The sequence below is a fragment of the Anolis carolinensis genome, chromosome 2, assembly GCF_035594765.1.
Source record: "Anolis carolinensis isolate JA03-04 chromosome 2, rAnoCar3.1.pri, whole genome shotgun sequence".
Taxonomy (NCBI): domain Eukaryota; kingdom Metazoa; phylum Chordata; class Lepidosauria; order Squamata; family Dactyloidae; genus Anolis; species Anolis carolinensis.
In genome coordinates, this window is record NC_085842.1 from 25,801,843 (window position 1) to 25,823,254 (window position 21,412).

The window sequence follows — 21,412 nt, forward strand, 5'->3', positions numbered from 1 at the left end:
AGATAACCTGTATTTTATAGGCAGTGTGGAAGAGGCCTAAGTGAGGCCTAACTCTGCCTGTCCCCTGGGCTGAGTGGGTTGCTAGGAGACCAAGTGGGCGGAGCTTAGCCTTCGAACTGGCAGCAATTGGATAAAAACAATTATTCCTCTCCCTCTAATTAGGACTTTATTTTTCTTTTTGTTGTATGAACGTAGAGGCATGGATGAGGGGTTGTGCTGCCAAGTTTAGTGTTTCTGGGATGTGTAGTTTTGTTGTTTTGTCCTAGGCCGAAATTTCATTACCCTTTTATAAATATATATAAAAAACTACAATTTACAGCCTAAGGAAGGGAGGAAGGAGAAGCCAAAGGGAGAGAAAAGGAGCCCAAGCGGCAACAGGAGGAGAAGGAGGCGATTTATCCACACACAATTGGTTGATGGAGACTTAAAATAGTGTATAATTACTAAAATAATGTATAAATATTAAAATAAATATAGCGTCCCTACTTTGCGGATTTTCACTTATTGCGGGTGGTCCTGGAACCTAACCCCCATGCTAAGTGAAGGAACACTGTACAGGATTAGAAATAATACAATAACCCCATAAACAGCTCTCCTGCCTACATGTCAAAAGGCTTCCACAAAGGAGATACAAAGCTGCTTAGACTGAAAACACTTAAATACAATTTAAAATATCTTTGGCCATATGACTCATTCAAAAAGGCAATAATGCTTGGGAATACGAAACGGACAGATGTAATCAAGGAAGCCACAGCGCCGAGCCTGCAAGATGTGAGCAGGGCTATTGTGGAAAGATTGACATGGAGGTATTTCATTTATGGGGTCACCAAAAGTAGAAATTCACTTGATGATAGCTACTCTGGTCACATTAGTAGCCGTTTCTTTAGGAAGGTAATTCTTGTTGGACTAGGTCTGGTTTTGTGTTTGTTGAAGTGGATCCCTAGCCACGTTCCCTGTGGTTGCTGTGTGCCTTCAAGTCATTTTCGACTTATGGAAACCCTATCAAAGGGTTTCTGAGGCTGAGAGTGTGTGACTTGCCCAAAGTCACTCAATGGGATTTCACGGTCTACCAGAGAACTGAACCCTGGTTTTCAGAGTCATAGCCAAACATATATATCTTTGCACCACACTGGAGTATATTCAATGCTTCCTTCTTCCTACCATTTACTAGTAGACAGAGCTTCGAAATGGTACAAAGCATTGTTTGGTTTCTGATTCTCCTTTTGCAAATGGACAGGAAATGGAATCCTTACACAGGACGCTTGAGAAGAGGAAGTAGCAGCTCCATGTCATGTATGTATTTAGAAACAGAAAGGAGCAGTGACACGTGAAAGAGGTAAGATCAGCTGTGTCAAACAGGGTGCATCACATCTCTGTTCAGATCAGCATCAACTGTATCTTCCACTTCATCTCAGCAGTGTGTACCTCTTGTTTTTTGTCCTTAGTTTCACTTTGACTTATGGCAACCCTATGAATTGAGAGACCTCTAAGGCTATATCCACCCAGCAGAATTATAACAATTCGACACCGCGTTAACTGCCATAGTTCAATGCTATGGAGTTCTGGGATTTGTATTTTTTCTGAGATGTTTATTCTTCTCTGCCAGAGAGCTGCAGTGCCATAACAAACTACAAATTCCACAATTCCCTATCATGGAGCCATGACAGTTAAAGTGGTATCAAATTGCTATAATTCTGCAGTGTGGATCATCTCCAAGACAACCTGCCATTAACTTCCCTCCTATTTATTATTTAGCTGGTGCAAATCTTTCATCCCTCTTTTTCTGGTTGCTTCTAAAAGGCCCCTGTTTCTCCATTCTCCTAATCCTTTGTCTTCAGGTTGCTTCTGCTACTGCAAACTGCAAACTGAATTCAAAGTGCAGAAGCAGTTTGCATTCGATTAATTCAGGATCTTTCCCTTCCCAAAAGGGAAAGATCCTGTAGACTCTCCTAATTATTGTGTTGTCAAAGGCTTTCATGGCCGGGATCACAGGGTTGTTGTATGTCTTTTGGGCTGTGTGGCCATGTTCCAGAAGTATTCTCTCCTGATGTTTCGTCCACATCTATGGCAGGCATCCTCAGAGGTTGTGAGGTATACATATCTCACAACCTCTGAGGATGCCTGCCATAGATGTGGGCGAAACGTCAGGAGAGAATACTTCTGGAACATGGCCACACAGCCCGAAAGACATACAACAACTCTCCTAATTATTGTTTTTTTTAAAATTAGTAACTTTTGCCATTTTGACCACACTGAGATTAATTGGTCACATGTGTTTCTGCTTTCATCTGTGGAGGCTATGTCCTTACAGCCTTAGTAGCAAGCCTACACTGTTCATAATTCACCAGACTAATCTAGTCCCATAACCATGAATGCCAGCTTTGGAAGATTTTAGTCCTTCCTCCAACTTCCCAGGACTGCAAAAACTACACTGGGGGGCAGGGGGCAGGCATCATACATTTTATATGTCAAAATCTGTCTCTTCGGTTACATTTGGTAAATTCTGGAAATCATATAGATAGCAAGAGGGTTGCCCAAAGAGAGGTTGGTCTTGTGCCAGGTCAGCACTCTCCACGCCCTAACCAAGCAAAAGCATATATAGTCATATCTCCACATTTGCAGTTTTGATATTTGCAGATTTGATTATTCATGAATTTGACTTAAAATTGTCTCAGATAGTCTTTGGGCTCCATTTCCATGCACTTAGGAAACAGAGCTCCACAGGAGTCCCACGGAGGCCATCACATGACATAACAGCACTTTTGGTGGGACTCCGTGGTGCTCCGTCACCTAAGTGCATGGAAATGGAGGCTGAAGATTGTATTCAGGAGCTGGGTGTTACCCAACTCCAAGCAGCAGAATGTGGGACGAATTGGAAGAAATATGTGTGGGTAAACATTCTGGATGACTGGTTATTCCAGAAGATGGGGAAAGACGGGATGGAACGGGGTAAGACAATTCCCTCCACTTTCCCCTGCTTTCCCTCACTTTCTCTCCAACTGTCTGATGAGGTTCTTTGGAATTCCAGTGTGATTTGTGGTCAATTTTCTCCAACTATGTTGAAGGACTTAAGAGATCTCCAGAAGTAACATCTCTCTAGGTCCCCAGTAGAATTCTATGTTCAGTTTCCAGTAGAAGTTGATCACAGAGTTCTGCTGAACAACCTATAAATTCCTATGGAAATGTTCTTTCAGGTAAAAATGAGCAGCAATTTCTTCATTTGCAGTTTTTCACTCCAGTGAATGTGAAGCTTTGACTGTATTGCCTAAAGTGACCAAGTTTTGGAGACATAGAAGACTTACACCCAGGATGTATCTATTACAGGATAGATTGAAATCCAAAATGACAGAACCTCACTCGCCAACACATGAGATTGATGCCACTCAGACATATTGTCATTTAATAACAACTTATTTCTGGACAGTAATGATGCCCTCTCAGAGGCTGTTGGCAGCAGGAATTTCCTTGCTTACAGATAGCTTTCCAATCGCAAAAGTTGCTTATCTACAGGAGGATAGACAATTCAGAAGATGTAGTTACACATGCCTTTGGACACCAATCCTAGGAAATCCTGGAAAGTATAGTTTCACATGATCTTTAGTCTTCTTTTCCAAAGAATACTGGTGTTAAACTGCTTTAATTCTACAGTGTAAATGCAACCTCAGTCTACTGTCTTCAGTGCTTAGAGTGGCCATGTATTCAGGAATGGCCTTTTATGGGTCAATTGCATGAATAGGCATACAAATGCAAAACCTGTGGGTATGGTAATCAGGTGGCTAGTCCAGACTGAAGATTGTAGTGGAGGCACAAAGAGGAAAGGTTTTGCCTAAAGATAGGATGAGATTATATGGATGGAGAAGGAAATTATTAGGATGTAATATAATTCAGGCTAGGAACTAGAAAGGAGATGTAGAATCACAGAATCATAGAATAATAGAGTCGGAAGAGACCTCATGGGCCATCCAGTCCAACCCCCTGTCAAGAAGCAGGAAATTGCATTCAAAGCATATAATAAATGTTCTGGAGACTAGAACACACAGGATAAAAATTGCAGGAAAAAATATTCCACATAAACATTAGGAAGAAATTCCTGATGGTAAGAGCTGTTCAACAATGCAATATGCTTCCTGGAACTGTGGTGGAATTTTCTTCCTTTGGAGGGTTTTAAATAGAGACTGGATGGCCATCTACCAGGAGTGTTTTGTTGTGTCTCCCTGAGTGACAGAATAGGGCTGGACTGTATGGCCCTTGTGATCTCTTCCAGCTCTATGATGCTACCATTATTTTGCAAAAAATTAAATGGTGCAGATATTTCTCTGATTTTAAACAGGCTGTAGTCCTGTATTTGATAAAACATCTTTGTATATGAATACATCTAGGAACTGCTTGATTATACACAGAAGTGGAATTGGTGACCAAAAGGTCTAATGTAGTAATAGTGTAGTCAGGCTGAATTAAACAGCTAACTGCGAATACTAAACTGATGCTTGGGGCCACCAATAGAAGGACTGTGTTCATAACTGGTGTTCAGATGAACGTGATGGAGGTACTTGGGCCAGGAGTGTATTGCATTTTGATTATTTGGTGTTTTGGATATACTGTATTTGCAAATACAGTAGAGTCTCACTTATCCAACACTCGCTTATCCAACGTTCTGGATTATCCAACGCATTTTTGTAGTCAATGTTTTCAATACATCATGATATTTTGGTGTTAAATTCATAAATACAGTAATTACTTTGTAGCAATACTGCATATTGAACTACTTTTTCTTTCAAATTTGTTGTATACATGATGTTTTGGTGCTTAATTTGTAAAATCATAACCTAATTTGATGTTTAATAGGCTTTTCCTTAATCTCTCCTTATTATCCAACATATTCGCTTATCCAACGTTCTGCCGGCCTGTTTACGTTGGATAAGCGAGACTCTACTGTATCTGTGTGTACATGAGTAGATATCTTGGAGATGAGACCAAAGTCTAAGCACAAAATGTGTGCACATGGTACCATCAGAAAGCAGAAGTGTCAGTCAGCCAGATGACAACTTTGGATGTTGGAGTAGTGGCAACAACAAATCAGTGAGTCCGGCCAGGAAAGCCTTTAATAACACAATTTGGAGTACTTTGGAGTTGTGTATTACAGATGCTTTATTTCAACACTGATGATGGGGCAGAGAATAGGGGCAACATTGTCTCTGGGCCTATGGTAGCACATATATCTTTGTCCAACCTCAAGAAGAAATGGCTGGAGGCTTTAGAAAAGTATTTGAAGATTTGCCATTGTTCCCTCTTGGCATCTATTCAAGGCCAGCCCAGTCAGCTGTGAATGTGGTTGAAATCTTAGTTTCTGAAGCCCAGGTTGGCTGATTAGCTGATGGTCTGATCTCCTGGATAGATATAGCCTGCTTCCTGTTCTCCGTGTGTTGATAAAGCTCCCCTTTGAACTAGCACAGTGTATTGTAATGTGGGACCATCTTTGAGGACTGCCTGGATACTGCAGCGAGCACAGAATGTGGTTGCTAAGATACTAACCAAGTCTGGCTGTTGGGATCATAGCCTAGCCTGGTGCTTCAAGAGCTAGCAGTGGCATCTGATCTATTTATGAGCACAACTGAAGGGCTGCATTGTATATGCTGGAGATAGCCCTTCCGTTAAGGACAATGGGGTGTGCCCGTCTCCAGCAAGGAGGCAGCAGGAGTAGATAAATGTGCCTTTCCCCTGGAAGTATCCCAACCACTATTACTCCACAGAGGCATGCGGCTTTCCAGAGCTTGGCTCTGATGAAGTAATGCCCAGAGCCAGGCATTTGGGGACATATCCCATTTTGTGGACAGCTACTGCTGTTCTCCCTTTAGGGCAACATTTCTCATCCTGGGGATCGGGACCCTTGGGGGGGTCATGAGAGGGGTGTCAGAGGAGTCATCAAAGACCATCAGAAAACACATGTTTCTGAGGGTCAAAGGAACCCTTTTGACAGAGAAGGCTGAAGATCTCTCTGCCTGCCAAACCCTTCCAATATTTACTGTTGGTCATGGGAATTCTGTGTGCCAAGTTTGGTTCAGTTCCATTGCTGGTGGAGTTCAGAATGCTCTTTGATTGTAGGTGAACTATAAATCCCAAACTCCCAAATGTCAAGGTCTATTTTCCCCAAACTCCACCAGTGTTCACATTTGGGCATATTGAGTATTCGTGCCACGTTTGGTCTAGATCCATCATTGTTTGAGTTCACAGTGCTCTCTGGATGTAGGTGAACTACAAATCCAAAACGCAAGGTCAATGCCCACCAAACCTTCCAGTGTTTACTGTTGGTCATGGGAGTTCTGTGTGCCAAATTTGATTCAGTTCCATTGTTGGTGGAGTTCAGAATGCTCTTTGATTGTAGGCAGGCCTGTTCAACCCCCCCCCCTGAAATTTTTCAGGTTAAAAAAAAAACCTGGTTTACTCATGAATTTTAACTGGTTAACCAAATCCCCATGCTAAGTCTATGAGACGTAAAACATTAAGAGTCCCTCCAGGCACTATCTCAAGCAGATATTGACAGGTCTGAACCCGGGGGGCGGGTGGGTCAGGGGTTCACCCCCCCCCCCCCCAATTTTCAAAACCCCTCCCGAATTTTTTTTCTGGCTACGGCCCTGATTATAAATCCCAACAACTACAACTCCCAAAAGACTAAATCATCCCCCCCCCAACACACACACTAGTATTCAAATTTGGGCGTATCTGGTATTTGTGCCAAATTACAGTCATAAGGGTGATATAACACACTTTATAGCAGGATAATGACATCTTTATCTGAGACTTCAAATCACACATTTGAAAAGTTTCACAAGGGCCAATGAGCTATCATGCATCTTCTTAACCTTCTCTTCTCCAGATAAAAGATACTCTAAAGAGCTCATTGGACCTTTAATCATTTTGGTTACTTCCTTTCTACATATTTTTCCTGTTGCTGCATTGCATCCCCATTGTTATTGGATTGCATTTTTCCCTTGATGGAGAAAACCTGCTCATGGCCACAATATTGATACTGTTCACCTATTGGTTTCTGGGGTGAGGCTTTCATTCTGCTGTGGTTTTGATATTCCAGAAGTCATGTGGTTCAAGTGAGCATGGTTCTTTCCTCGTCTCTTTCCTCAAGTGGGGTGTAGTCATGTTACTTTACTCAATTTTCTGTGTTTTATTTGTTGTGGGGAGTATTGCCAGAATATGCTGCAATTATGTAATTGTGTCAGGACTCTCCATGTGCAGGAAGTGTTGAATTTGTACAATTATGCAATTGCAACGTAGAATTCATACTAATCGGAAGGCAGAATTAAGTAAGGCAGGATAGAAGGCTGTGAACATGTGCACTACCAAAGTTTCACTACAAAGTGGCTATTAGAAAGAAGATGTGGAAATGATTGTTCCATGTTGGTGTGCCTTCATTTACTTAAACAATGCAATTGCTGTAAGACCGCAAGCTGGGGCCATGGTAGTGCAGTGGGTTAAACCGCTAGCTGCAGGAAATCTGCTGAATGGAGGGTTGGCCATTTGAAGCTGCGAGTCAGGATGAGCTCCCACTGTTAGCCCTAGCTTCTGCCAACCTCACAGTTCGAAAGTATGCAATACTAGTAGATCAATAGGTACCCCCCTCGGCAGGAAGGTAAAAGGCTGCTCCATGCAGACATGTCGGCAACACAATCAGAGACGTCTACGGACAACAGGCTCCTTGGCATGGAAAAATGGAACAAGAATACCTCCCCAAGGCTGAAGTTGAGCATTGCCTCCAAACGCCGGAGATGAAAGATGGCCTTTCCCTTTGTTCGTGTATTGTATGTCGTTGTTGTTCACTGTGTAAAAGGCATTGAATATTTGTCTTATATGTGTACTGTAATCTGCTCTGAGTCCCTCCGGGGAGATAAAACGGATTATAAATAAAGTTTATTATTATTATTATTGTTATTATTATTATTGACACAACAACAAAGTATGACACAGCAAACAAGATAGATATGCTGGATTTCGTATCACAAAATCACAAGTCGAACACTTCCCAAGTGTTTAGGACTGTGTGATGTATTTTCAGATGATGTGCGTAGATCCCATTAAGGTGGCCTTTTGCAGTTAGCAGATCGTAATTTTGTCAATGTCTATTGTTTCCAAATGCCGGCTGAGATCTTTTGGCACGGCACCCAATGTGCCGATCACCACTGGGACCACCTGCACTGGTTTCTGCCAGAGTCTTTGCAGTTCAATCTTGAGATCCTGATAGCGGCTGAGTTTTTCCTGTTGTTTTTCATCAATCCAACTGTCACCTGGGATGGCAACATCAATAATCCAAACCTTTTTCTTTTCCACGACTGTGAGGTCTGGTGTGGTGTTCCAGAACTTTGTCAGTCTGGATTCGAAAGTCCCACAGTATCTTTGCGTGTTCATTTTCCAATACCTTTGCAGGTTTGGAATCCCACCAGTTCTTTACTGCTGGGAGGTGGTACTTGTGGCATAAATTCCAATGAATAATCTGGGCAACATAGTTGTGCCTCTGTTTGTAGTCCGCCTGTGCGATTTTCTTACAGCAGCTGAGATCAATCAATGGTTTTGTCAATCAATGATCAATGGTTTGGCTTCCTTGCACAGTCTGCATTGTGGGTCATCAGCTGATTTTTTGATCCTTAAGGAAAGGCCTATTAAACATCAAATTATGTTATGATTTTACAAATTAAGCACCAAATGATTATGTTTTACAACAAGTCTCCACATATTTGGGAACGTGGCTGCACTTGTGTTGTTGTTGGGCATGTTGGCCCATTGCGCGTTGCTGCCTGGAGAAACAACTGTGGATCCGAGCGGGAGGCAGATTGCGTTGGATAATACAGAACACTGGATGACTGAAGGTTGGATAAGCGGGATTCTACTGTATATGTATTTGTCTATATATACACACACAAGAGATGAAAAGATGTGCTTAGCACTAACCTTAAGAAATGTGGCATAGACACCATGAACTGGGAAGCCCCGGCCCTCAAGCGTTCTAACTGGAGGTCAGTTGATACCAACAGTGCTATAGATTTTGAAGAGCACAGAGGGCAAAAGGAAAAAAAAATGTTGAGAGGAAGAAATGTCAAGCAAACCCTTGTCAGCACTGCCTTCCATTTGGAAACTGATGTCCACATGGCGAAAGATCATGTAGATTCAGAATAAGTCTCCACAGTCACTTATGGACCCATCACCAAGACTCTAACTCTGGAAGACAATCATACTCAGCTACGAGGGACTATGAAGATACACACACACACACACAATATATCTATATATTGATAGATCGATAGATCAATAAGATAAATAGACAATGAAATAACAACAGCATTTAATTTCAAAAGTAAGTAAGTTGTAAGTAAGTACAGTAATTTCAAAAGTAATGTAACAAGTGGAAACAAAATGATCAGCGGTGAGAGGAATCTAACGTTCCAAGATATGCTGGAAAGAAGGAAAGTGGATCCCTGATGAAGAAGACTGTACTCTAGACCTTCAAACGAACATTTTGTTAGTGTAGACATATATAATATAATGTCAATGGGTTCAAACAGACACAGACTTTCTGAAACTTGTTTTCTGTGCAATTGAAAAAGCAGGCAATCATGGTAGCTTTGGTTCTTGATAGTCTCTACTTCCTGGATCAAATGGCACCAATAAATCAATAATAACCCCCCATAGTTGCATCCATGTAATACAGTTCAGCTCTCAGGACTGAGAAGAAGAGACAGAGAGAAACATAATATATTTGAAAAATCATACACTGCTTTTTTTAAACAACCAGCTTGGAAGTTCAATTGAAACAGTGGCTTCATGTGATGATGCAGCACTATAAATTCTACATAGAAATTTACATTCTTAATATGCCTTTATGTAAAATAAGTTCCTGATCCACTTTTGGCTGCTGGTGGCAGGTTAATCAGCTTCTTCCCTGCTTCTAAAAGACTTCTTTTCCAGCTAGACTTTTCCATCTACACCAGTGGTTCCCAAACTTTCTTTGACCAGGGCCCATTTGACCAGGGCTACTTTGATCAGGGACTACTTGACTATTTCGAGGGGAAGTGGGGAATATGTGAGGGAAAGTCATAAGGAGGAGGGAGCAAGCTTGTTTTCCGTTGCCCTGGAGACTAGGATGCTGAACAATGGCTTTAAACTACAGGAAAGTTTAAAGATTCTATCTGAACATTAGGAAGAACTTCCCAACTGTGAGAGCTGTTTAGCAGTGGAACTCTCTGCTGCCCCGGAGTGTGATGGAGGCTCCTTCTTTTCAGGCTTTTAAGCAGAGACTGGATGGCCATCTCTCAGGAGTGCTTTGAATGCGATTTCCTGCTTCTTGGCAGGGGGCTGGACTGCATGGCCCATGAGGTCTCTTCCAACTCTATGATTCTATAGGGACCACTTTGATGAGGGACCACTTGAGCAGGCACCACTTGAGCGGGGACCACTTTGACCAGGGACCACTCTCTGACATTAGTACAAAAAAGGTTACGAATCAGTGTTTGGTCAACTTTAGATTCAGTTTGGTTATTAATAAGCTAGAGCTGATGCAGTCTATCCAATTCAGTTTTCTGATTAAACTCCCCAAATAGCCCCAGGAACAGGCTGAAAAAATGAAGACACCAAGAAAAAACATTCAGCTCCGTGGAAAGGAGAGGAAACATTTGAAAAATCTGCAGCTCCTCATAAAAAGGGGAATGATGGAATGGCAACAACTTCTTTTCTTTGGAAGATGAATGTTAAATGACTGTCTCTATATATCGTATGTCTAATGGCACTGAATGTTTTGCCATGTATATGTGCAATGTGATCCGCCCTGAGTCCCCTTCGGGGTGAGAAAGAAGGGCGGGATATAAACACTGTAAATAAATAAATCAATGTATAAATGTCCAGCAGCCTCCCTCTGAATGCAGCACTGATCCCTCTGCCTTTGTGTCCTTTTCTGCATTTCTGCAGCTGGGCTTCTTCAAGAGTGCCGACCGCAAGCGAGGGGCAGATCCGGGCCAGAACGGCAAGGACTTGGACTGAGGCCTCTACTTCTCCGCCAAGGGACTCACTCGGTGACCCCTCGCTGCCCGGTGTGGTCCGGCACCCAGGCCCTCCTTTGTGCCGGCTTGGCTTGCCCTCCTCCCATCATCGACAGGAGCAGGGAGTGGATGCCAGGCCCAGGCTCTTCAAACTGGGTTCCCCCATTTCCTTCTGCTTCAGACACTGGACGCACACAGAGCAGACTCCAAAGGGAGACCCGTCCATCCGTCCTTCCCCAAAGTGGCCAGGTGCCTTGGCTCCTCAAGGTGCCAGAAAAGGAGCCAGGTGGCCCCTCAAATCCCTTGACCTCTCAGCAATGCAAAGACACACCTCCTGCCTGGGGACACACTCCTTTCCAGAGGAAGATGTCACATCTACAAGGGGAAAAGGAGAGAGAAATCAGAGGAAGTGTCATTGAGGAGGAGAAGCCAAAGAAGGAATCACTCAGAAGGGATTCTCTTGCAAACGGTGGGACGCACACCACTCCAGATGAATTATCCTGCAGAGGGTGGGCTCCACTTCACGGTGGCTGGATATCTGCAAAAGGGAGCTTTCCTCCCACAACTAATAGCATTTGCACCCAATAGTGCCGCATTCAGTATGGCAAGCGGACAACGCAGCAAGACCTGTCTGGCATCACATGTTGCAGTGTGCAAGCAGGCCTGGAGGGATGGGCCTGGAGAGATGAACTCAAGAGCAATTGCAAGGCGAGAGAACGTCCCTGTTGATTGACACCCATCACCTTTCACACCTCGGCCTCTTTCCCAGTTGTTTCTCTTCACAAGGAACAGCGATGGGATTTCAATCCCCTCCTTCTTTGGATGCACTGAACACAAAGGCAATTCCACCCCATTGTGAGCACCTTAACACAAACCTTCTGTCTTCAGCTGTATGTACAGTAGAGTCTCACTTATCCAAGCCTCACTTATCCAAGCCTCTGGATAATCCAAGCCATTTTTGTAGTCAATGTTTTCAATACATCGTGATATTTTGGTGCTAAATTCATAAATACAATAATTACAACATAACATTACTGCGTATTGAACTACTTTTTCTGCCAAATTTGTTGTATAACATGATGTTTTGGTGCTTAATTTGTAAAATCATAACCTAATTTGATGTTTAATAGGCTTTTCCTTAATCTCTCCTTATTATCCAAGATATTTGCTTATCCAAGTTTCTGCTGGCCCATTTAGCTTAGATAAATGAGACTCTACTGTATTTGTAAGCCGCCATGAGTCCCTGCGGGGAGATGGAGTCGGGGTATAAGAATAAAATTATTATTATTATTATTATAGACTACACTTGGAATACACATAAACAATGCCTTTCTCAAATGACCCAGGCACCGCCGGGTCCCCATGCTAATCATCATTATCATCATACAGTAGAGTCTCACTTATCCAACACTCGCTTATCCAAGGTTCTGGATTATCCAAGGCATTTTTGTAGTCAACGTTTTCAATATATTGTGATAAGAGGTAAAGGTTTTCCCCTGATGTTAAGTCCAGTCATGACCGACTGTGGGGGGTTGGTGCTCATCTCCATTTTTAAGCTGAAGAGCCGGCGTTGTCCGTAGACACCTCCAAGGTCATGTGGCTGGCATGACTGCGTGGAGCGCCGTTACCTTACTGCTGGAGCGGTACCTATTTATCTACTCACATTTGCAAGTCTTCGAACTGCTAGGTTGGCAGGAGCTGGGGCTAACAGTGGGCGCTCATTCTGCTCCCGGGATTTGAACCTGGGACCTTTCAGTCTGCAAGTTTAGCAGCTCATTGCTTTAACGCACTTCGCCACCACCAGGGCACCAAAGTATTGTGATATTTTGGTGCTAAATTCGTAAATACAGTAATTACAACATAACATTACTGCGCATTGAAATACTTCTCCTGTTAAATTTGTTGTATAACATGATGTTTTGGTGCTTAATTTGTAAAATCATAACCTAATTTGATGTTTAATAGGCTTTTCCTTAATGTCTCCTTATTATCCGACATATTCGCTTATCCAACGTTCTGCCGGCCCGTTTATGTTGGATGAGATTCTACTGTATAATCATCATCACCATCATCCTTAATTTATCTGAGGCCTACATTACACACAACCCCCCTCCCACCCCGTTACAATCCCCTCTCGCGGAGAAACCAGCCCCCTCCTTGCCCGGACCCCCATTTCTCACTCAGATATGGCGAGTGATTGTCGACGCCCACTCTGGGAGCTGAGTCCGGCCCGGAAAGCGGCCGCCGAGGCCAACAGGGCGGTGCTGAAGGCCCGGAAGGCCGAGGCCGGCAAGCCAAGGCCCGCCCCCCGCCTCCTCCGGCCAACGTTGTTTCCTGCGTTGGGAGACAGTTTGAGCGGAGGCGGGGGCGGGCCAGGCCTGTACGCCGGGAAAATACAAAAACAAGGCCGCCTGCAGCCCCTCTTGGCCTGGCCCCCAGTCGAGGGCCCACTGCCCACAGTGGGCAAAGCCGAGGAGCGCCCGGGCTTGGGCGGGCCTTCTTGTAGGGCCAGGAGGAGGCCCCACGCGCAGGGCGAGCTCCGGCCTCTCCTGCTGCCCGCCCTGGATCCCCCGCGCCAGCCCCCGCCAACCGCCAACATCCGGGGACTCCACCAGGAGGAGCACTTCCTGCCGGAGATCCGGCCGACCTCCGGACTGCGGGTAAGTGCGCATGCGCAGTGATCTCTCTCTCTCTCTCTCTCTCTCTCTCCCGCCCCCCCCCCCCCCCCCTTCAAGACAAGTTAAAATGTAAAACAAACCCTAAAATAACAGGCAACAAGCAGGACAAAATCAAAACGGATTCAAACACAGTTTGACCAATACAGTAGTCTCACTTATCCAAGCTAAACGGGCCGGCAGAAGCTTGGATAAGCGAATATCTTTGATAATTTTGGTTTTCCCCTGACGTTAAGCCCAGTCGTGTCCAATGACTCTGGGGGTTGTTGCTCATCTCCATTTCTAAGCCGAAGAGCCGGCGTTGTCTATAGACACCTCCAAGGTCATGTGGCCGGCATGACTACATGGAGCGCCAATGTTACCTTCCCGCCGGAGCAGTACCTATTGGTCTACTCACATTGGCATGTTTTTGAACTGCTAGGTTGGCAGAAACTGGAGCTAAAAGCACCTCCCAGAGCCAGAGATGAGCCAGAAATGAAAGGAGAAGCCTTGCCTTTGTTTGTGTTTGTGTGTCTCATGTGATTGTAAAGGCACTGAATGTTTGCCTATGTATGTAAATGCTGTAATCCGCTCTGAGTTTCCTATGGGAAAAGGGCAGATTATAAATAAAGTGTTGCTGTATGTTTTCCGGGCTGTATGGCCATGTTCCAAAAGCATTCTCTCCTGACGTTTCACCCACATCTATGGCAGACAACCTCTGAGGATGCCTGCCATAGATGTGGGCGAAACGTCAGGAGAGAATACTTCTGGCACATGGCCATACAGCCCGGAAAACATACAGCAACCCTGTGATCCTGGCCATGAAAGCCTTCAACAACACATTAAATAAAGTGTATTATTATTATTATTATTATTATTATTATTATTATTATTATTATTATTATTGTATCTAATCACGGTCCCGCCACCACATTTTCATATCTCAAGAAAGGGGCATGTTCCAGCATTAATTTATAATCAAACATCAAAAAATGCATTTCATTTGAGAGGACCTGCTGATGTTTTTCTGCTACAGCCAGTTTTGACTGCTTGGTGTAGGATCGTGGTCTTCATGTTCAACTACACAACCAAAGTAAACATCTTGCCCCCTTCCTCACTTTCAGGAGCTAGAACCTTTTCAGGAAGTGATTGTCCGTTCTCCCAAGATGGAACAGGAGCCATCAGGTGCGGAAGACATGGACCTCTTCATGGACGTTGAACCGGACAGCGATGGGGACTCAAACTTGCTCAGTAAGTGTTGGCAGAAGGAGGTGAGTCTGGGGGGACCATGGATGGGAAAAGCTGGACCAGCTGTGGAAGTCAAAGGGTGCATCTACACTAGGCATGGGCAAACTTTGGCCCTCCAGGTGTTTTGGACTTCAACTCCCACAATTCCTGGCCTCAGGCTCCTTCCTTTTCCCCCTCAGCCGCTTAAGCGGAAGGAGCCTGAGGCCAGGAATTGTGGGAGTTGAAGTCCAAAACACCTAGAGGGCTAAATTTTACCCATGCCCGTTTTAAATAATTGTAGGTTCATATTAGTGACTCTCTGTTTTCTTTCCTCAGCACCTCAGGGAGGAAGGCAGACTGGATTTCAACACAAGCCTCTCTCAAGATAGAGCCACTGAGTACCTGCTGGAAAAGACAGGCATCGTCTCTGGGCCAAGCTTCGCCCCGAGGCCAAATCTCTTCCTGCCTGCCATGTTGCAGGGATATGAGTGCTCGTACTGTGGCAAGCGGTGGCAATGCCGATCCAAGCTCCTCCGGCACCTCAGAACCCACACGACTGCGGGAAGAGCTTCAGTACCAGCTCGCACCTCATCCAGCACAAAAGGGTGCACACGGGTGAGAGGCCGTACAGCTGCAAAGACTGCGGGAAAAGCTACCGGCGCCGGGCCTCCTTGGTCCAACACGAGAGAGAAAAGTGCCAGAAGGGAAGCCCCTTGAGTGCTCCGGCACCGCCGGTGGGTTACGTAGTGTTAGGGAACTGCACTTTGCTGTGCATGAAGAAGACGGCGCAAGGCAGGAGGAACCGGGCGATTGCTCCGGAGGGTGGGGAAGCACCTTTGACAGCTCAGCCCTTAAATATCTTAACAGGATGTCCTCAAGAGAGGAGCGACGCTGACCATTAAAGAACGAGGTAAAATCCCCCTACAGACGGGGGCTCGCTCGATGAAAGACATGGGAAAGAGAGCAACCCGGAGAACGGCGACAATTAATAGTTCTAAAAGCATGAGACTTGTGAGTGTCGGTTCTAGCAGTCCACAGAAAAGGAAGAGGCTCGAACAATCCCAGAAGGGATCGCAGAAGGATAATAATAACAACAACAGAGCTTTCCCAAGTGTGCTGAAAACGGTGTGGCTTCTATATGATGCGTTCCAAATGGAAGTGCTCTTGATCATCACTTTGGAACAATAATACAGAGAATAAGCAAGAAGATACTATTACCAGTCTTGAGAAGGTCTGAGTCCCATCACAGGTCGACTACCACCCAACGCCAACTCCTACGATAGCTGCTGCTCACCCTCGCCAACTCCATCTCCAATTGTGGGTCAGAATCGCTGGGGTAAAAAAGGGGTTTCCAGCTGACAGACCTCACCATCATGTTGCCTCTAACACAGGCATGGGCAAACTTTGGCCCTCCAGGTGTTTTGGACTTCAACTCCCACAATTCCTAACAGCCGGTACCAGTTGAAGTCCAAAACACCTGGAGGGCCAAAGTTTGCCCATGCCTGCTCTAACAACATCAAGCAGAAACTCAGACTTTATAGAAAATGTGCCGAGGAAGGCCTAGGTGACTTGATAGTAGGCTCTATTGGTGAACCCACAACGCACATGAAAGAAGAACACCCTAATATGTGTGATCTGATGGGACCAACCTTGCAACTTATTTTTAACCATATAGAGGACCTTAATAGGAAACTGGACTTTCTATATGACTGTGTATACTTAGTAGTTAAGGACAACTTAGAACAGCTGAACACCAGGGTGGGAGAGGCTGGGGGCAACAAGGGTCTCGAGGGTGATTACTGTAAGGCTGTATCTCCTACTGACTACAGAGTCGACAACAGGGGGACTCGATCACCAATATCCTAGCTAGAAACCCACCCACAACAGCAAATGCAACAACCGGATAGGCTGGCCATAGAGATAGACTGACAACAACAGCGTAGCAGAGAGGACAACCTCGGGAACAATGCAATTTTAAATTGCTTTATGTCTATCTCTGATGTTTTATCGTTTTCATGGTTTAATTTATAATTATTTATTATTAAAATTTTATTATTTGTGAGGCACTGAATTTTGCCATTTATTTGCTGTGAACCGCTTTGAGTCCCCTCAGGGTTGAGAAAACTGATAAATAAATGCAAGCAGTAAATAAGTATCTATAAAGAAGGAAATCTCTGCTCAAAATACTCAGGGGCGCAAAAGTTTCTTTCTAAACAATTTGAAACAAGGGTGTTGTGGTGCAGCTCACACAAACCCTAGGCTCCACACCGTAAACGGCTATGGGCATTGCAGTACAGTAACTGGAAGGTCACAAATTCTGCCATGGCTGGCTTCAGATGTGCTAAATTGAGCATTAGCCTATTAGCCAAGTGTCATCGTCAGTCTTCCTTGATTTTTCCAGGTTCAATGGGGCATTTAACATTGCTGATGGGATTATTTAACTTAGGAGTGTGTGTGCTGTATTTACGAGAAACAAGACAGAAATGTTGTTCTGATCAAATGGACATTTGTTCACACTCTTGAAAAACTAGCTGTCTGTAACTAAGCCTTGATCAAATATTGTTAATTGACTTTGGAGTTGTAATAAATATTCAAAGTTTGTAGGTTGTGTTTCTTCCTCAGTTTCCCTATGTGACATCAGGCAGGCCCCATCCTTCCTGGTTTTTAGGGGGGAAAAACTTAAGATCTGGCTTTTTATGCAGGTGTTCAGTGAATAGGAAACTATGGAATGAGACTTTAACAGCTTGAATAATGGACTATGGATTTTGGAAAACGATTTGGACATGAGATCATGACTTGGTATTTTATATGGGTTTTTTTAATCAGTTAAATGATTTATATGTGTTTCAAGTGCTTATATATTTAGATTGTTTGTATTTTTTGAGATGTGTTTTATTGTTTGCCTGTGTGGCATCTGTAAGCTGCCTTGAGTCCCCTCCGGGGTTGAGAAAAGCGGGGTAAAAATGAAGTAAATAAATAAATAAACAACACTAAAAAAACAGGAATTCCAGAAAGCAATCAGTATTGAACAATACTTAGGTGGTATACTGTAATAAATATCTGGGTATGCAGAACATACTAAATATTATAAAACAAAGACAGACTATAAATGCTCCTACATCAGTAAGAGATTTGTGAAAATACGAAAAAGACTAAATTAGGAAAGAAACCGGGGTTGGATGACCTGTTCACTTTTGATGACAAATGCTCTGAGGATAACAACGACGACGACTTGGGAAACGTCCAACGTGTGATCCAATACAACGGCCAGCATAGTGATCTTGTTTGCTGTGTACTAATCTTGTGTATCAAATAATAACTTTGTTTTTATACCCCGCCACCATCTCCCTATGATGTTGGAGGAAAATCCTGAGAGTGCCTTGGACCGCAAGATCAACCCAGTCCATACTCCAGGAAATAATGCCTGACTGCTCCCTAGAGGGAAGGCTATTAGAGACAAAAATGAAGTACTTTGGTCACATAATGAGAAGACAGGAAAGCTTGGAGAAGAGAATGATACTGGGAAAAACTGAAGGAAAAGGAAGAGGGGCCAGCCAAGGGCAAGATGGATGGATGGTATCCTTGAAGGGACTGGCTTGGCCTTGGAGGAGCTGGGGGTGGTGATGGCGGACAGGGAGCTCTGGCGTGGGCTGGTCCATGAGGTCACGAAGAGTTGAAAGCGACTGAACAAATAAACAAACCACGACTAGAGAGGGCTGGGCATAGACTTGTGCAAAAAGCAGACTATAGGGCCAAGGCTAGGGGGAATGTGCTGGCGAAAACTTTTATCGGTAAATAGGGGTGGGCATTCATAAACGGAGACTAACCATCATCAAAATGCACACTGAAACGCCCAGGTTTTCAGATCCTTGCAGGTGGGCAGAGTGTCTTACAGCAGGTAATGAATTCTATTGGACAGTTAAAATTGAGTGAAGATGCTGAAATGGATGAACTATCTGCTTAGGGAAAAAAAGGTCAGTGGTTTTTGTTCAGACTGGAATTTCTGACTGAATTTATGCTAAACAAAAAACCGCAAAGCATGTAATCAAAGTGAAAAAAAAGGAGTCACGGTGGCGCAACAGGTTAAACCCTTGTGCTGGCTGAACTGCTGACCTGTAGGTTGGGTTGCTGACCTGAAGGTTGTCGGTTTGAATCCACGAGATGGGGGTGAGCTCCCAACTGTCAGCTCTAGCTTGCAGGGGCATGACATAAGCCTCCCAGCAGGATGGTAACACATCTGGGCATCGTCTCTGTAGACAGCCAATTCTCTCACACCAGAAGTGACTTGCACTATGCTCTCAAGTCGCTTCTGTCACGATTTTAAAAAAGCAAAAAAAACAGAAAGAAACTAGGCGTTGTTTTTGCCAAAACCTTTTATTATTTAAAAATTCCAACACTTTTCAGCCTTATCACAGGGGCTAATCTAAAAATAAAGAGAAACACGTTTAATATTTGTACAGCATTTATGACATCTTATAAACAACTCTTCTCCTTCAAAATATTACCCTTTCTAATATAACCCACCAATCAATTTCTGGAATTGCAGTATGCACTCTCTATACAAGTGGGCAACCGATCATTAAAGTAAGAAAATATATCCATCAGTGGGTTACTTATGGATTTTTAAAAAATGACTCTATTTAAGGGAATCAATGAAAAGTAGGAAAAGTACAGTATGATGCAGGCATGGGCAAACTTTGTCCCTCCAGGTGTTTTGGACTTCAGCTCCCCCCATTCCTCACGACCTCAAGCCTCTTCCTTTTCTCCCTCAGCCGCTTAAGCTGAGGAAAGGGCCTGAGGCTGTGAGGAATGGTGGGAGTTGAAGTACAAAACACCTGGAGGGACAAAGTTTGCCCATGCCTGGTATGATGTAATCCATCGCCAGAGTCGCTCTATTTTCTTACCCAGATGTACTAGGTTGAAAAATTCTAGAATTTTTATAAGGATTATATCTCGAAATTCAGGTGCTAAGGCTTCCAACATCTATTGTATCTCCTTGTACTCTGAACAATGTCTTATATCTGCTATTAGCTGATACGACTAGTCTCACTGGGAGAGGGAAAAACTCCTTGGTATTTTAGAGTAATTTATATAAAAGAGGCATGCTTAAGACTGTTTATAAGAAAGTTACCTTGGGTGTTGTTCATACTAAAGGCATTCCCTCTTTAATCATAATTTTAATACGTTTTGAAAAATATCCTTAAGGATCATCTTACACATATTATGAGCCGTGGCATCAGCCAGCTGAGGAAGCACTTCTGTTTTTGTAATCTTCCCTGTCCTCCACATTTGCTAAGCTTAAGATCATCACAAAAGTGAAAAATCATAAATTAAGAATTTGTTTTTGTTTTTTTTAATCTGAAAGAACACCTTCACAGAAATCTCTAGGCTATCCAGCATGACTCCACCAGAAGTTGGTGGGATTTCTAGATCCTTCAGTGTGACATTTCAACCAAAGTCGTGAATAATCAAATCATCAAAAGCCAAGCCATCGAATGTGAAGGACTGACTGCATTACCAAGCCAAATAGGCAACAAAATACAATTTCAGATCATGTAAATCCAATCCTATTGTTTCCTTTCATCTTACAATACTTTATATTTGACTCCTGTGGTCAGTAAATCATCCTGCAATTGCTTAACTGGGATATCAATTGTCAAGAGCAGTATTGTGTGGATAACATCATCATCCTGGGCAAAACATTCCTATTTACAATAAAATCTCCACAACAATTTATCCCGCCTTTGCATATTCTTCATATTATTTCATGTCTTAACATAGGCTAGCTCTAAACTGTCAAATAATGCAGTTTGAACTGCATTATATGGGTCTGCACTGACGATATAATGGAGTTCAAGCTGCATTATTTGGCAGTGTGGATCCAGCCATTACTATTTTGTAACAGCGTACTTGTCATAACAATACTAGTGTTTAATCTTCCCAATTCTAAAACCAGTTTGATCCTTCATTTCTACCTGTTTTTCCATTTTCATATTGTCAGTCAACACTTTGTCTTTTCACTATTCTTGAAACCTGAAAGGTCACAAATTCTTTTAATTTTCTCATTAGAACATCTGTACTGTCCAATGGGCCTCTCAAAACTATTACTACATCGGTGGGTTGCTGTAAATTTTCCGGGCTGTCTGGCCATGTTCCAGAAGCATTCTCTCCTGACATTTTTCCCACATCTATGGCAGGTATTCTCAGAGGTTGTGAGGTCTGTTGGAAACTAGGCAAGTGAGGTTTATATATCTGTTGAATGTCCAGGGTGGGAGAAAGAACTCTTGTCTGTTGGAGGCAAGTATGAATATTACAACTAATCACCTTGATTAAATGCCATTAAATGCTAATCAAGGTGATTAACTGCAACATTCACAGTTTCCTCCAGCAGACAAGAGTTCTTTCTCTTCTCTCCTGTCTGGACTTCCTGATGCGCAGTGTGTTGCATGCTGTTCTCACCGGTTTTTCCTTTGTGGGTTTGCACATGTGCAGCTA

General features: G+C 43.5%; 1 protein-coding gene across 1 annotated transcript; it reads left to right on the forward strand.

The window, feature by feature from the left end:
• Positions 1-13,222: 13,222 nt before the first annotated feature.
• Positions 13,223-17,518, forward strand: LOC103282501 (uncharacterized). The gene is made up of 3 exons (XM_062973665.1): positions 13,223-13,696; positions 14,815-14,941; positions 15,254-17,518. Exons 1-3 carry the CDS (start codon positions 13,223-13,225, stop codon positions 15,304-15,306), a joined length of 654 nt encoding a protein of 217 aa, XP_062829735.1. The 3' UTR covers positions 15,307-17,518.
• Positions 17,519-21,412: the final 3,894 nt, after the last annotated feature.

Excerpts from the sequence above, each read along its gene's own strand:
- LOC103282501 (XM_062973665.1), top strand. The coding sequence starts at position 13,223 with ATGGCGAGTGATTGTCGACGCCCACTCTGGGAGCTGAGTCCGGCCCGG. Across the intron at positions 13,697-14,814 it reads GGCCGACCTCCGGACTGCGG|GAGCTAGAACCTTTTCAGGA; the intron begins GTAAGTGCGCAT and ends CCTCACTTTCAG. Across the intron at positions 14,942-15,253 it reads TGGGGACTCAAACTTGCTCA|CACCTCAGGGAGGAAGGCAG; the intron begins GTAAGTGTTGGC and ends TTCTTTCCTCAG.